The sequence below is a fragment of the Erithacus rubecula genome (genome assembly GCF_903797595.1).
Source record: "Erithacus rubecula genome assembly, chromosome: 26".
Classification (NCBI taxonomy): Eukaryota; Metazoa; Chordata; class Aves; order Passeriformes; family Muscicapidae; genus Erithacus; species Erithacus rubecula.
The window spans coordinates 6,471,744-6,488,345 of record NC_136678.1 but is presented as its reverse complement, the minus strand read 5'-3'; the positions used below and the strand labels follow the sequence as shown (position 1 = coordinate 6,488,345).

Sequence of the window (16,602 nt, the reverse complement as noted above, 5' to 3'; positions counted from 1 at the left end):
GTACTAGCTTAGCAAAAAGGGTGTCCACAAATAGAGCAAGATTGCTTAAAATGAAAAGGACAAAGAACTCAGATATTTTAAATGAAGAGGCTAAAACAAAAATGTACATGGTTCATGCAGAATGTTTTAGGTGGAATAATTCTGTTCCATTACTTCAACTTCTTTGCACTTTGAGAGGACAAGGACTAACAGAGTTTGGAATGTGGGAATCACCATGTAATTATTCAATTTTATTGAAATAAAACTGTTTTTTTTCTCCAGTACTAGAGAATCTCAGCTGCTTATCAATGACAATCAATTCATACCAATAGTAATATTTTTTTTACCTCTAAGAAGGTTACAAACCTTCACAATAGCTTCCCCACAGCTGGATCTCTGCAAACACTTTTGGAAAACATTTGTGTAGATTCAAAGTCCCAGAACACTGCCTGGATTCCTTCTCTACCATGCAGGAGAGGCCCCAGGCTGGGGCACCCCTGAGGTCCTGGGGCAAAAAGGAAAGTCCCAATCCTAGAAAAAATTCCCCTAAATGAATGCCCCAAGAAAAGCCCAACCACAACTAAAAAACTTCCTGCCCCTAACCAAATAAAACAAAAAAAGAAACCTTTAAATACAGAAAACTTATACCTATTTCAATATTTAATTTCTGGTCCTATCCATATTTGACATTATATATACTACATATATTACTCAATAAATTTTATGGAATTTACATTATAACATATACTACACTTTTATTATTTATTATGTACATGTTTACATTACTAGATCTTTTTTCTATTTTATGTATATATATCTTTACATATATTTGTATGTTTATATTTTTAATATTATTTATTGAAAAGCTCTGCCTCTAACCTAATAGAAACAGAAAAACCCATTATTTTTAACTATATTTAAATGTATTTTTCTATTTATATATATCATACTCTTTGATATATATAAAGATTTGATTAAGTTGATACTTAATATATATATATTAAGTATATTATACACTATAACATATATTATTTATATTATATCCTACATATATACTTCTATTTGTTTATATTTTAATTTATATATATTTACACGTACATATATTCATAATTGCAGATATATTTTCAGTTTTATGTTTGTATATATTGCATATTTGTGCATTTATATTTTTGTTTATATAAACTACATTTATATTATTGATTAAAAATCCTGCCTCTAACCAAATAAGACCAATAATAAATTTATTTAAGGTTTAGTTAGGTATTTTTTATATTTACATTTTTTCTGTCTTCTACACCCAGCCCACCCCGTCCCCCCCTCAGCTTTTTTACCTCCCAAAGAAGGCACAGAACGGCTGCAGCTGCCCCGGGCAGGAGCACGGGGTTTTATTCGAACCCTTCCCACGGTCTATCCCCCCAAAAAGGGACTGTGCTCACACTGGGAAGAGGGGGCAGCCCACAGTTCCCCAGCCCCGCAGACACAGGCGGCGAGAGGCAGAGCGAGGGAGTGACAGCAGAGAGGACAAAGGAAGAAATCCCTCCCGCAGCTCTCACCTTGCTGGCTGAGAAAGCAGCTGCCTCCTCCTGCCGGCTGATCCCGGCTGCGGGCAGGGCGATGGCTCGGCAGCTCTGCAGAGTGTTCGTTCTTCCTCGATGTATTTGTGTTTCTCTCCATGTCCCCGGGGCCGGAGGGGAGCGGGCAGGGAGCGCGGAGCGGAGCCGGGACGGTTCGGGAAGGGCCCTTCCTGCGGAGGAGCCCCGCAGAGACAGCCGCTCCCGCAGCTGCCTGCCGGTGCCCGCGGGGCTCCGGCGTGCCCGCGGTGCCGCTGAGCGCACGGCCCGTGTCTGCACGCCTGGCACTGCCGCGGAAAGCGGCGCCGGGTGGGGGGAAACGGCACCGGGGCGCAGGCAGGCAGCCAAATAACCAAGCAGGGACCTTCATTTCCCGCCCTTTCTGCCGCCATCATTGGAAGGTCAGCCGAAGCATGACCGAGGTGCCATCATGGGAGTGGCATGAAGCGACTTCCGCCCTTCCTCGCCGCCATGTTTGTGGTGGCCGATGCCACTTCCTCTCAGTCGCCATCTTTGTTGTGGCCGAAATGACTTCCGGTCGGCCGCCGTCTTTTTTGTGGCTCCCTTCAGGGCCCTCGCCCCTCACAAATGCATCATTCTTGTCACCTGCCTGATCCCGACACGACTCTGACACCGGCCGACCGACCCTGCGCTCTCGGCGCGGTGTTCCGGCGCCATTCCGACGCTAGAAAGCGTTAGGGTCGTGATTCCGGTTGAATATGGCGGCATTCGTGCCCCGTACGTATTTTCCGTACAATATGGCGGCGCTCCTGCTCTTTACGTATTTCCGGTTCAAAATGGCGGCGCCCACGATCGGCACGTGCTTCCGGTTTAAAATGGCGGCGCCCATGATCGTCACGTGTTTCCGGTTCAAAATGGCTGCGCCCATGATGGCCACGTGTTTCCGGTTCAAAATGGCTGCCCCCATGCTCGCCACGTGCTTTCGGCTTAAAAAGACGGCGTTCATGCTCGCAACGTGCTTTCGGTTTAAAATGGTGGTACCCGTGCCGCCACGTGCTTTTGGTCAAATATGGCGGCTCCAACGCGGCCACTTGGTGCAGGACAAGTATGGCTGCGACTAAATAATCACGTGTTGCCGGAGATTATGGCGCCGGCCATTCGGCCTTGTGATTGGGGACATTTCGTGCGGCACCAATGAACGTGGTCGGGCCGACGGGGTGATGCGGGACGCCGGCCTCACCCGATGACATGGAGGGCAGGCCGACCCCTCAATTTAATTTTTTTGTCCTCATAGCCCCCATTTTTTTCTGGGGGCACCAGGGAGGGAGCGGCAAGGTAAAATTGACAAGGGAAAAGCGACAAGTTCCCACTACAAAGCCACACTGTTCAGCAGTTGCTTCCTCGCACAAAGGTTCGTCACTGTCTCGGTGCCCTCCAGCATCTCCTTGTAGCGATGCTGGAAAAAACAGACCTGGGGGTGGGGAAAGGGGAAAAAAATCCCGGCCAAAACAAAAAAGGCCAAAAACAAAGAAAAAAAAAAAAGAAAAAAACCAAAAAATAACCACACAACCGCAAAAACCCCAAACCACCCCAAAAACAAAAACCTCCCAAAAACTCAACCAGGGTTGAGTTCTCTCATCACCCTAATGCTGACACCTGAGCAGGGGCCCCACTCACGGGGGAAGGGGCCACGCCCCCAGGAGAGGAGATCCCGTCCACCGGGTAAGAGACCTCCGCCCCCAAGGAAGGTGGCCCCGCCCACCAGGGAATAGCCCCCTGCCTCAGAAATGAGACCACGCCTACAAAGGAAGAGGCCACACCCACAGAAGAGCAGCCCTTGCCTTCCAGGAAAGGAGGCCCCACCCACCAGGGAGGGGCCCCACCCCATGGGCAGGACCTACTCTGGAGGGCGGGGCTTCACCCCCAGGGGCAGGGCCTCCTCTGCTGGAGGTGGGGCCTCTGGCCCTTGGGGCGGGGCCTCTTTTCCTGGAGGGGGGCGCTCCTTCCTTGATGGGGTGGGGTCACTGATTAAGGTCCCTATATGGTATATATAAAAAGAATAATTTTTTAAAATTTAATTTTTAAAAAGTGCCTGGTGCAGCAGTAGAAACTTTCAGGCTCTCAGGAAGTAAATTTTTTTACTTAAATGCGGTGTCTGCTCCGAACCAGGTCGCCTTACCTCAGCAGAGGTAACAAAGTATCAGTTGTTTTCTTTCTGCTTTATTGTTCTTCGCATCTGCCTTGTCAGAGATGTCACCTCATGGCATGCACAGAAAAAACTGGATTAATGGGGCCGAATCCTTGCAGCTAGCACTTACACCAGTAGGAACTGGTGTGGGACATCAAACACTAAAGCCATATGAGAGCTGCAGCTGGTACTAAATTATTTACAGTTATTTTCCCTACAAGGAAAACTTGTGAGATGTAAAAGAAGATGACAATTTTATATAGAAAAATGTACAAATGAACCTACGGGACAAGGACTTCATCGCTGCACTGTTTTGACAGGACTTCATTATTTTTGTACTAGCTTTGCTGAACATTTGGTTTTTGAATGGGGGATCAAGGACTTCCAATATTAAATTGCATTTATGTTCCAGAAGAGCGGCATGTTTGTGGATAAAACCTGGAAGCCAATGGAGAACCTGGTTTAGACAGCACAGAACCAACAGGCCATGAACTAGAGTTTGTTTTTAATATCTATATAAAAAATAATGAGCGATTTACAGGTCTCTCTCTAGTCAGAACCTCAGAAGTCTGTAGAAAGGTGCTGTACAATATTTAAACATTTACACCCAGTACATCCATACACTGCGTAGCATTCCAAGGCCACATGGCTAAGTCTGATACAGGAAGTACAGATACAAGGTCTCTGAAAGGAGAAATCACACACAGGTAAGACATTATCAGGTCACATGAGCATATAGAAAAATAGAGAGGAGTTGATGTCAGGAAATTATTTCAGTGAGGCTAATTCATCTGGAATTGAAGGACTGGGTTTGCTGTACTCAGTGGTCAGGCTGCGTGCACACAGCTCCACATAAACCAACCTCTGGGGAAGAACACAGGGCAGTATCTACACAGGCTACTTCAGAGTATTAAATATTTCACAGTCATATTCCACTCGGGGAGTATTCATACGTGTTACACTACATAGCAAACCCGGTGTCAGTGGCTCACCCAGTGTCGAGCAGGTGAGCACGGTTCAGAGCTGCTTTAAAAGCCTTTTGAATTCCCAAAGTCTCTGTTTAAAAGCTGTCTGAGCAGTCAGCTGTACTTGTGAAGAATTACACTCAGAACTGCCTCACTCTGCTTTGTTAGCCTTTAAAAACATTTAATGTTTCAAAGCCAAAAACAGATATTCACTTGCAAAGAGTAAATCCTGTTTGTATTTTCAGTTAGTAAAGCTCAACCATTTCCTCTTCTTTCTCCAGCAAACTGGACCAAGGGCCTCCTTTTACCACTTTTCTGCAGCCATTAAAAATCTCAGATGTCAGGAAATAATCACTAAAACTGTGAATAAAATAAACCCCTTCCATTTCTGTTGTTCTTACAGCCACAGAACTGATGTATCAGTGGGTTCTGGTGGTAACATCCCTCTTTAAAGTACCTCTGCCAGCCCAAACCATAGATAGTGTTTCTCCTGTATCCTGTTTGTCAACACTCCTTGATCGCACATTCACGGTAAATGGGGGGAAGTTCTAAAATACGCAGGCAAGAACTTCACTGAAACAGCTGCTCTGACAGCTGAGTCCATCCTAAGGTCAGTTCTTGCCTCTACAGAGGGAAAAGTCCCAGTTCCTAACTAGCATTAAATAATTAAAGATGGGACTTCAGTATCAGTTCCACATTGAGGCTGAGGGTGTCATGGTGCCATGAGTGAAACCAAAGGAATTGTGTTATTTGACAGAACCCAGAATTTTCTTTCCTCTCACAGATGTTTGAAACCCAAATCCCTGTGAATCAAGGAACTATTTTGCTGTGTCAGAAAAAGCAAAATTATGTCAAGTACTATATTTAGGTACAGGATTTGGTATTGGTTATATAAATTCCAGGAAACGAATGAACTGAGCAGCATCAGCAGCTAAATTGGTGCCCTGAAACTGACAGAACCAACTCGCCCATGTTCTCCCTGACCCAGCAAGAACATGTGGGTTTCCTGATGTAAACATGCAACGTGCTCTAGAGAAAACACCCACTTAAGCCCAAGTCTGCCTTGTTTGTGACTGGAATCCACGTGGGTAGGATTAGATGACTGGATAGAGTAGATAGCTTGGCACAAGAACAGGAAGTGAGTCAGGATCACATTGGCAATAGAGGCATTAAATGACTTTGTTCAGAGTTCACAACACTCGGGGAAGCCGCAGCAGTGCAACACTGGGAGCAGCAGACGTGGCCTGTGAAGGGACATGGGGATAGCAGCTCATGGAAGGGTTTCACTGAAGCAATCTGAAAGGTCCTTCATGGAGCTTAAATAATTTAAGAACAATCAAATACTTTACCCCCTCTAACCAGTTATTGAGTGAGGGGAAAAAAAAAAAGACAACTGTGTGAGAAGAACCAATGCTTTAAATTACCCTTGCTGGAAAATTGATCAAAATATGTCCTAAAAATAGTGTCTGTCAGTCAGTCACACCCGTTTTCCAGGCACCCCTGCTGCTGGCGTGCCCTTATAGCCACTGGGCATCCTCCAAGGCCCTGGAGTTATCACTGTTTTCCTTACTGAAGAATTCCTCTCAGGTTGGGAAGTTCCATCTTTGGTTTCATTGGGCAGCTCCACGTGTCTCTCTCCATGGTGTCTGTTCAGCCTAAGAGCTTCCTCTGTTTCCACCCTCCTTTGTTTCTCCATGGAAAGCAGTGGGATATTGGAAAGGCTGGAGGTTTTGAATCTGCTGGAACCTGTGTCTCCAGAGCTGGACTTGGTTAATATATCATCCTCAGAGGCATTTCTCCTGGAGTCCCTGAAGGGAAGGTTATTCCCACCAAACGCTGGGTAATGTTGGTCTGCAGAACACCCTTCTGTCTTTTCTGGGTTCTTCTGCTTCATTTCTTTCCTTGAGACTTCTGGTTTACCATTCCCACCTTTCAACTGCTCAACAGTTACTTTATCACCATAGGATGTTCTACCTTGAATCCTTCTCACTGTTTCTGCGCTTCCTGGCTTGCCGAGGTGCATCTGGGGACTTGCTGACCTTCCTTGATTTCCACCGGCAGACTCCTTATTGTCACTATTCTTCATCTCTATTTCCGTCGTTTTACTCTTGCTCTTGGAACTGTCAGATTTATGTGAGAGATTGTTCTTCTCAGGATCCCCTTTCCTGGGACTGTGGTATCCCATGTGAGGGTATCCTTCAGCAGCCCCTGACTTTGCTGGACTGGAGGATCTGCCCCTTCTGATCTCTGCTTCTGAACTACCCTTAGTGATTCCAAACCCAGGACCCGAGGGACATGCCCATCTGTTCTTTGTTCTCTGAGGAGAAGGCTGAGGCTTCCTCTCACACTGGTTTTCAGTTAAAGTGCTTATCTTGTCAGGCACAGTGCTCTCTGCTTGTTCCAGTTCCTCAGACAGCTGAACTCTGGTTAAAGCTTCTCCTGGTTCTGCTAAATAACACACTTCAGATGGGAAAGCAGAATGGGAAGATGAAGATAATAATGGTGACTGTTCTTCATATATCACATTTGATGAAGCAGGACTGTGGCCATCCCAATCACCTGGAAGCAAATGGCAAGACATTTGATTAAATAGACAAAAAGTAATAATCAGCACTACTGAGTTCAATTCAAGACACATTATGGAGTGGCGTATTTTCAAAGCTTTATTTAGTCAGATTTTTGTATTGTGTTGTTCTACCATAACCCTGAGGAAGTGATTTGGGGGGGAAAAAAAAAGTAATCTGGTGCTCAGTCCCTGCAGGACTGACAGAGTCTTGGATCAAAACAATTTTAGAGCCTACACAGCAAAAATTCAAATTAAGAAGTCCCTGACCTACATTGTTTAATAAAACCAAATGAACTAGAAGTGTTACACCTAAAGAAATCTGAAACAGTGAAAAATAGGGGTTATTCATAGCTTTGCACTTTAAAAATAGGAAGAGATGAAACAAGACATGCAGATTTACCAAGTCTTTAAGGAAAAACCAAGAAAAGCACTGAAAGCCCTTAATGTTGCTCAGGTTTCACGTAGGGACACAGACTGGAAGGAGCCATACCTGAAGGAGGAAGAGAAAAAGCCCAGAAGTACATACCAAAAAAAAAAAAAAAATCACAGAGTACAGCAAGAAAGATTTCAATCAGAAATGTGAGATTAACTGCAAGGCAAAAGGAAATAAACCCTTCCCCACTCCACCTCTTCCTTCACCTCATCCCAGGCCCCACTCTAGACAGAGGGCTGGCCTGGACATGTTCCAGAGGTTCCCTTTTGTCTGATTCTGTTTCTCCCTCAAGCTCAGCAGATTTCTGTGACCAGCAGGGCCAGGAGTGATGCTCAGGACCCTTTTCTTGCTCTCAGAAGGACATAAATGGAGACAGTTCTGAGCAGATTTTACCCTTTGAGTGAATGCCAGTAAGTGACCGAACACACAAAATATTAGGTAGCTCAAACTACTGGGATTTTGAAAGGATAAACTCTGGTTCATCATTGTGACTGAAAAACTCCTTATCAGAAAAAGTGACCCTACAATTTAGGAAGTTTAACTATCAGCACCTTGGTGTCAGCATCAGGGGTTAGACTAAAAGGCATATTTAGGAAATGAAATGTTCTTTGCTTTAAAAAGCTGCCCTTGCCACAGGTCTCTGATTTGCAGTCTTGTGATTGAGTCAGACCCAAAGTCATCAGTTCTGAACTCTGTGGCTCCTGCAAACATTTCCGCTGCTGTCCTTACGGGGTTTTTTCTGGCCTACAAAATTGTGGTTTCCTTTGTAGATGCAGAAATCACCTTGAATCAAACTGAATCCCCTTGGAGAGTAAAGCTGTCCCTCCCCTGCTTCCTGAAGTTTTGGCTTTGAAAAACAATGCACTTCATCATTTATAAGGCTAAAACCAGAAGTAAATATGTACAGAAAAAAACTTTTAACAATACTGTAGCACAGAGAATTTTCATTAAATTAAAAGGCAATCAGGGTTAATTAGCACATTTTTATAGAAAACCTTGATTAGCTTGGACAGAGCTGAGAAACTAATTAAAATATGGTATAATTTCAGATTATGCAATACTCCTACATACTTGTCATGTGTTAATTCTACCCCAAATATTCCTTATATTTGAAAATAGATATTTTCAATTTTTATATTTTAATTTTTAGTGCAGTTCAATAACGAATGCACAGCTGTCACTAAGGAAATAGCTAACTACTGCAGTGAACAAGCAGCAGAATCTCCTTATCCCACTTCCCTGCCTTGCGCCCTCAGCACCGAACAGCCCTTGAGAAAACCGTACTGTGATCTGGTATCAGTCCAGTCCCTGGTCTCAGCAGCAGCAAAACTTTATTTCCTCCAGCCTGAATTAGCTCAATGGCTCGTGTGTGAGTGATTCCTTGGGTAGGTTCTCCATTAATTTCCACAATTTGGTCACCAACCTGAAGAAAAAAGAGCAGCAGATTAGTCTTTGGCAATCTCTGACACTGTGAACTGGGTTTTAATTTAGAAAGCAAAAATAACAGAGGCAGGTGTTTCTGTTTTCCTTCTCATGCTAAAATCCAGCGGGCATTAGTGACACCATTCCATGGATGTCAAGCAGGATGTCACCCCAGTGTCTGGGGCTTCAGAGGTGCACAGAGGTTGCCTGCTCAGGAAAAGATTCCAAAGAACTCTTCTATTAATTTACAAATAATGAAGCAGATACAGGATGTGCTTGAATGGATTTTCATTCTGGATCACGGTGTGGAAGGAGCACATGGACCAACCACATCATACCTGTCTGAGGTCACCTCATCCAGGTGAAGACACAGCACCTTCCCTACGCCCACTGCCGAGCTGAACACGGCACCAACGGTTTTGATTGAGGGAAAGCAATCGTTATTTCAGCCTCAAGAGATCAGTGGTGAGGTTTCAGAGGCAGTAAACCAGGCAGGTAATTTCAGCTCACGCTAAAACCTCCCTGGCTGCTGGAAAGGGGCTGGAATAGCATATCCCAAAAAGAGTTCACTGTTAGGGGAATTTGGGAAGGGAAATGAGAAAAAAAAAAAAGGGAGCGAGAGCCTATTTGGCACTGCACACAGGTGCCAACAGATGTCTCTGGTGTGCAGCAGCTTAAAGAGGTTTCCTGGGCTTTGTTGAAGCCACTCTATCAAAGGAGGTCACTACTGGCTCCTCATGGACAGGCTGGGACAGGGACACACAGGAACAGCTCAGCTAGCTGGATGAGAAATTCCTCCTCACACTGCTAAAGTACAGCCAGAAAGTGACACCACATCTGGATGACAAGAAATTAAAAGTATGAATAACCTCAGGCTGGGTGAGCTCAGCCCATCTATCCTCTGGGATGAACTGGGGACTTGGCACATGCCAGCACTAGGAGGGACTCGGGTCAAGGATGGACCCCAAGGACCATCCAGTCCAACTCCTGGCTCTGCACAGGGCACCGCAACAATCCCATCCTGTGCCTGAAAGTGTTGTCCAAACACTCTGTGAGCTCTGGAAGCCTTGGGGCTGTAACCGTTCCCTGGGGACGTTCCCTGTTCCACTGTGTGACCACCTCAGAGGGAAGAACCTTTTCCCAGTACCCAACCCAACCCTGCCCTGACACAGCTCCAGTCGTTTCCCCAGGGCCCACCACTGCACCTCACGAGGAAGCTGCAGACCCCAGTGAGGTCCGTCCTTCTGCTCCTCAAATCTGGGCTGAACAATTTTTCGGTTGCCCAGAAAAGCAAAGCCCTGGAGCTCAGTGTGACACCACTTCAAGGAGGACTATAAGAAAAAAAATATTACCACTGAATACTACACTCGTGTTGTCTCTCAAGCATGTTGGGAAAAATGCTAATTACTGTGAAGAACAGGATAAGAGAAGTTAAGAATACTAACAGTTCCATATCCAATTAAGCCTCACAGCAAGTATCTGTGCCAGCCCCATTCTACAAACACAGAACAAAGAAAGGCAGAGCCATGTGCTAGAAACAGGGAAGCACAATGACTGCAAGGGATGGCATCTCACAGGCATTTGGCTCACCTCCATGCTCCAGCCTCTGAAAATCCAATTCAGGGCAGTAGCCACAGGGCCTCACCTACCATCATTCTTTCTGTTGTACCTATGTACTTTGCTTTTATTACAATATTTTGAGAGTGAATTCCTTACACAAAGGCGAGAATTAACATAGTATTTGAGAAAAAATCAGGATTGTATCTCCAGAACAATGTACACACAAACATTCCTTAAAAATTAACTGACTTGGACAGTGATTCTCCTCCCAGCTCTCTAGTTCACTGTGCCATCTCTCGTTGGGGCTTCTAAAATACCCCTGAGTAGCTGCTGCTTACACCCAGGGCTGCTACTGTAACCCTGGCAAGGCAGACAGTTCCTTTGGGATGGCCAGAGTTGTTCATGGGTCTCTCACCCAAAAGCCCATGGCCACAGGGACAGCTGGAAGAAGGGCAGAGGCACAGATGATGTTCTGGGACCCTGTGCTTGTGAAAATCCAAGTTTGTTGCCACTCTGGGTAAATGAATGGATCAACTGCATCAACAAATTGATTAGAGAAGCCAAACTCACATGGACTCTCCCATCTTTGACTGCTGGCCCATCCTCAGCCAGACGGAGGATGAATAAGCCCATGTTGTATTCTTTTCCTCCTCGGAGGCTGAATCCAAATCCTCGAGGGCCCCTTTCCAACTCCACTGGGAAACAGCCAGGATTCTGTGCAGGAAATCGGGGGGGGGGGGGGGGGGGGGGGGGGGGGGGGAGGGAAGAGATGAGGACCTGTAGGCAGATTTAACCTTCTGGTTTTTTTTGTAGAAAAACATTTTAGTAATTCTGTATTTTGAGCATTTGAACAGCATTCATCCCAACTCTGGGGTGACTCAGGATAACGTTTTTAATCTAAGTCTAAACATTCAGAACATCTTTCCTTCAAAGTCTGAGACAGGCACAAAATTCTTGAAGAAACTTTGCCAAACAGTCTGTAGTTGCTCCATTACAAGCATTTTGTGTTTCTTTCATAACTATCATGAGTGTTCAACTACCCTAAGGAGATAATCACATTTAAAACTAGGGCAAAAACATTCTGTGAGACACTACAGTACATTTTTATATACAACTGTTCTACCGGTCCAACAGGGAAATGTTTCAACCTGCTTTTGAGAACTCTGTGGCAATGCCACTACAGTGCCTTGGTAGACGAGTATTCCCTACGTCTTCACACCCTCTGGATGGTTTGTTTGTACCTGGGAATGACGGCTGCCAACACCTGAAGCAGCATCCAACTGTGCCATGTACTTGTGCTCAGGCCAGGACAGCCGGTAACTACAAGAAACTTCCTTTCCAGCTTCACGTTCTGTAGCTCCCCTGCGGGAAGGTGAAAGGATGTGGATGTTGCCTTCACATTAACCCCTCTGGCCAAGCTTTTCCCACCATTCCCAGTCCATTTTCCAAACCTGTCAGGGTTGATTGGTGCCAATGCCAGTGGTCGGTGCTGTGGGGCTGGGCTCTGCCTGGCTGAGTTTGTTCCTGATGGAGGACCACGTTGCTCTAAAATCCAAACAAAATCAACAGTCACAATTTCACAAATCCACAGCCAGGACAATGGTCACACCAAAGTGCTGGGACTACTGCTCCCAAGGAACTGCTGCTCATGTGGGCACAATAGAGAAGAGTTTCCAACCCAGAAACACAAGTAAAGCTCATTAGTTCCATGGAATAAATTCCTAGGAATTTTATTCTTTATTTTCATTCTTTTACTCTGCTTTTCCTCAGGAAATATCAACACAATTGTATGGATCCCTACATGAACTGAAGGGTTTTAGCCTGTTTGCAACTTGGTAAGCACCAGAGGGGGTCAGGGCTGAACAGATTCATTAAGTTGGTTCAGACATTCAATATAATAAAATTTTAGAAGATATAAAGAACAATGTCCATTTGAGAAATACTCCTCTGTAAAGGTAAGGGAATGAGGATCTGCAGGAGAAATGGGGATTTGGAGGTCAAGGCCCCATCAAATAAAGGGAAATTGCCAACCTATTTAAAGCACAACAGTGTTTTCCACTGCCCAGCTCCAGGCAAGGTGAGGAACCAGTCCCACAGCCACAGTGTGGGGAAGAGTTCACTGGCAGGCAATCAAGAGTAATTTTAAAGTGTTTTGTTTTCTCCCAAAAGCTAAGTTTAACAAAAAGTTTCAATAAAATCACTTAAAATAACTTATTATTATTTTCCCCTCCATGGAAAATACTGTTAGTGTGCACTTTACATGGGGAAGAAGCCCCATGTTTCATGACACAAAAATGACACTCTCACTTAAGAATAAAGAACCACAGTCTATTCAAAAAGCTGCCTCTTAGCTAGAACCTGAATGGCAAGTGTTGGCCTAAGATGGACTTTTGTGCTGAAATATAAACTAGTAACTCCTTTTCCCTGAAAGGGTTAAAAAAACCCCATTCCCAGCACCAAAACTAGAGTTGTTCCAGCCCATTAGGTGCAGCACATTACTGCATTTCTTAATTAAGAACAAACAAATTCCACTAAAACACAAAGGGTGCTCAAGAATGTTAAGAGAAAGGAAATTTAAAGCATACTACACGGAATTTTCTCAGGTATGTGAGACCTCCCGAGCCCTCCACAGATCTGCTTGGTGCTGTTCTCATGATATGCCTTGAAGAGGTTTTTCTCTAGAGAAAAAATGTCAACTTTTACCCCTGGTTTATCCTCACATTTTTAATTTAGAAGCACAGGAAAGAAAAACGCCATCTGTTTGTACAAATCCTGCAGCCCTCTATGCAGCCTTCTCTTGTGTGTTCCCAGCTAATACATGACAAAAGCTGACAAGCTGCTGCTTTTGTGAAAAATGTTAAAGAATCTCTTCTGGCGCATGAAGGGAATTCATTTATTCTCATGAAAAGCCAAGATCACAGGTCTGTGAAATCCTGGGAGGAGGGAAGGGGACCAGGCAATGGTTTTGTTGCCACTTTCAGAGGACAAAGCTGGGGAACAGCAAACTCTATCATGGTTTTCTGCCTTGTGAGGCTTAACAGCTTCCAGCAAAAAGGGCATTTTCTGATTTTTGAGCTGTATCCAGGATTTTCCTGGGCAGGAGACACCCCTGAGAGGCTCAGCTCTCTTCCTGAGTGCCTGAAGCCCTGACTCATCCACATGCAGCCTGGATTTCCCCACTACACACAGGGTTCTACTGTGAGCTAAACTCTATTTCTTCAGCTACATCAAGGGGAATTTTCAAGTGAAAGTATCTTCCCACTGCAGTAGAGCCGGTTCTGCTTCATTGTCACAAAATTCTTTATATTGAAACATGCCAACTCCAGCTCCTCTGAGCCACCGAGATTTTCTGACTGATCTTCACTCTGCTTTTACCACCTGCTACTGAGGGGCTCTTTCCTCTTGGTTGAGTCTCCCCAGGTTCTGGTTTTATCTGTGTATTTCAGCTCCAAATCTATAACTGCGGCAAAGGTAAAAACAAAGGTTTTTACACAAAGCCCATGCACATTCATGCCTAAATGGGTAGAAATAGGATATTCAGAAAACTTATTTTGAAAACAAGTCAAGGTGTTCCTGGCCATGGCAGCCCAGTGGGTCCTTCCAACCCAAACCAGTCTGGATTTGATGACTAAAAGCTGCAGAGAAAACAGACCTAATTCAACCAACTCACACTTCAGCTGCTTCATAAACATCACCCATGGCAACTGTTTTGAAGTGTGTCCCTTCAAACTGGAATGAACTAGATTTGATAAAAATAAAAATCTTAATAGAAAAATAACTTAGAGAGGTCTCTCCACTTCAAGCATTAACAAAAAGGAACAGTAAGTCCTTGAAATTCTGCATTACAGGCTGAGATGGCATGTTAAATATTTGCAATGAATGTGAAATTAGAGAATCATCTGCTGCCTTTATTCACAGCCTACCGGCTCTAGGTATTTCTTATTTAAAAGGTGAAGAAAGCCAACTTTCTGACAAAATAATGATAGGGAGTTTAATTAAAACTGAAAGTTGCATTCACAAAAAACTCGGAGTGGGAAAACAGCCTTTCTCTCCAAATTACTGGATTTTATATATTTACATTTTTGTTTAGAAACAATACCACAGTGCATGCAGTGATATATGAGAGCTGTCATTAAGTCAGTCTCTGAAGATGGGGCTTTGCAGCCCCTAGGACTCACTTTGCTGCTCAGGTGACACAGCAGGTTTTGCAGGTGCAAGATTGGCAGGAAAACCCTGTCAAGGGTTTTTCCCCGTGTGGTGGGATGTGACCCTTTCCAAAGGGGAGCTTTGGCAGACAGAACTGCAGTATGTTACTGCTGCAGGGATGCAGCATTAGGGAATTTTTTAACACGGGAGAAAGCAGAAACTACAGGTTTAAATGCAGAGATTTGAAAAGTAGGAGTCCCTGTGGCCTTAGAGCAGGGGCAGAGCAGCACTTGCCACATTGGGAATAGAACTCTGGCAACACCTGCAGCAGCAGCAGGAGCCAGGCCCTGAGCTGGGGTGAGAAGATTTTCTCACTAATCATCATCCTGTGGCTGCTGCAGCCCCCTGAGGAGGGGGAATTTCTCTTTGGCTGGATGATACATGGTCTGGACAGGACATTTCTATGTCAACAGCACATTCTCACACGAGAATTACTCTCTTTATTGCTTTGTTAATCCTCCCAGCTTATTTTTGGTTACAACCGCCTTGTCGTGGCAGCTCCCTCTCTCTGTCCCACAGGCCTTCAGCGCTGTTTCAGCACACGAGCTTCCAACGTATTCCTCTTCCCGGAGCTGATGATCCCACGGGTCCCACCCAACTCATGATATTCTAAGATTCACTCTCCTTCATTTCAAAACATCCTCAAATACTCCATTTAAGCCAATGATCTCCAACTTCATGTGTGGTGGCACCTTCCTTACCTTCCTCAGGCACCACCGTGAGGGTCACCACATTGCCTGCATCCTTGATGAGCTGCACGATGCTGTCGTGGGAGAGCTCCACGATGGACTGGTTGTTCACTGCTGAGATTCTATCGCCCACCTTCAGCTTCCCACACTGCTCTGCCGGGCTTCCCTCGATAACCCGCCCAATCTTGTGAGGAATCACTAGGAAACAAGAGCAGGCACAGCAACACGGTAAGTATTCACAGAATTATGGGATATCCTGGGTGGGAAGGTATCCACAAGGATCAAAGTCCAACTCCCGGCCCCGCACAGGGCAACCTCGAGAATCGTACCATGCGCACATCACATAGACCCAGAACTGCCAGTCATAGAATCACAAAATTTGTCGAGTTGGAGGGACTCGCAAGGATTATCAACTCCTGGCAATGCAGAGGACATCCCAAAATCCAAACAAATCTGCCTGAAGACCACTGTCCAAACACTCCTTGACCTCTGGCAACCTTGGGCCTGAGCCCACTTCTTTGAGGAGCCTGTTCAGTGCCCTATCACCCTCTGGTGGAAGAAGCTTTTCCTAATATTCAACCTAGCAACCTGGCACAGCTCCAGCCATTCCCTTGGTCCTGTCACTGGTCATTACAGAGCAGAGATCACCATTCCTCCCTCCTTTCCTGATTCAAATGTGGCACTGCTTGTTCAGGACAAACCTGCTATGAGGAATGCTTCACTGTGAGTGAATGGAGATACCAACCCAACAGCATGGCTTTATCATGCACAGGGTGCTGAGCCTGAAGTAAAACATGGGAAGGAAATGGGTCACATCTGCCAAGGGATGAGGGATGCCCTGGAGGGCACCAGAACAGTTGTTTTACCACATACAATGTAGTTTTCCATTTCATGCATCAGCCCTGATGGACAGCTTGGGCCCAGAGAGGGTTATGGCCATTCACTGCAACAAAGAGATTCAGATGCATGGGCAAGCTCTTCCCACTTGCAAACAAAAATTAACCCTTAAACACACTTTAAAAATATACCAAATTTCTCCTGCCAGGGATTGATTCGGTCAAG

General features: G+C 45.1%; 1 protein-coding gene across 2 annotated transcripts in view; it reads right to left on the bottom strand.

Annotated features, from left to right (window-relative positions):
• Window positions 1-4,187: 4,187 nt before the first annotated feature.
• MAGI3 (membrane associated guanylate kinase, WW and PDZ domain containing 3) overlaps window positions 4,188-16,602 on the bottom strand; it is a 53,572-nt gene continuing 41,157 nt past the window's right edge. The window contains exons 16-22 of one of the 2 annotated variants that reach the window (XM_079327002.1): window positions 15,553-15,738; window positions 12,097-12,190; window positions 11,887-12,007; window positions 11,216-11,359; window positions 8,948-9,086; window positions 7,631-7,720; window positions 4,188-7,223 (exon numbers count right to left, since the gene is read on the bottom strand). In XM_079327002.1, the coding sequence (XP_079183128.1) occupies window positions 7,671-7,720; window positions 8,948-9,086; window positions 11,216-11,359; window positions 11,887-12,007; window positions 12,097-12,190; window positions 15,553-15,738 (734 nt within the window). In that variant the 3' untranslated portion in view covers window positions 4,188-7,223; window positions 7,631-7,670. The remainder of the gene's footprint in view (window positions 7,224-7,630; window positions 7,721-8,947; window positions 9,087-11,215; window positions 11,360-11,886; window positions 12,008-12,096; window positions 12,191-15,552; window positions 15,739-16,602) is intronic. The other variant, XM_079327001.1, reaches the window with a different exon arrangement.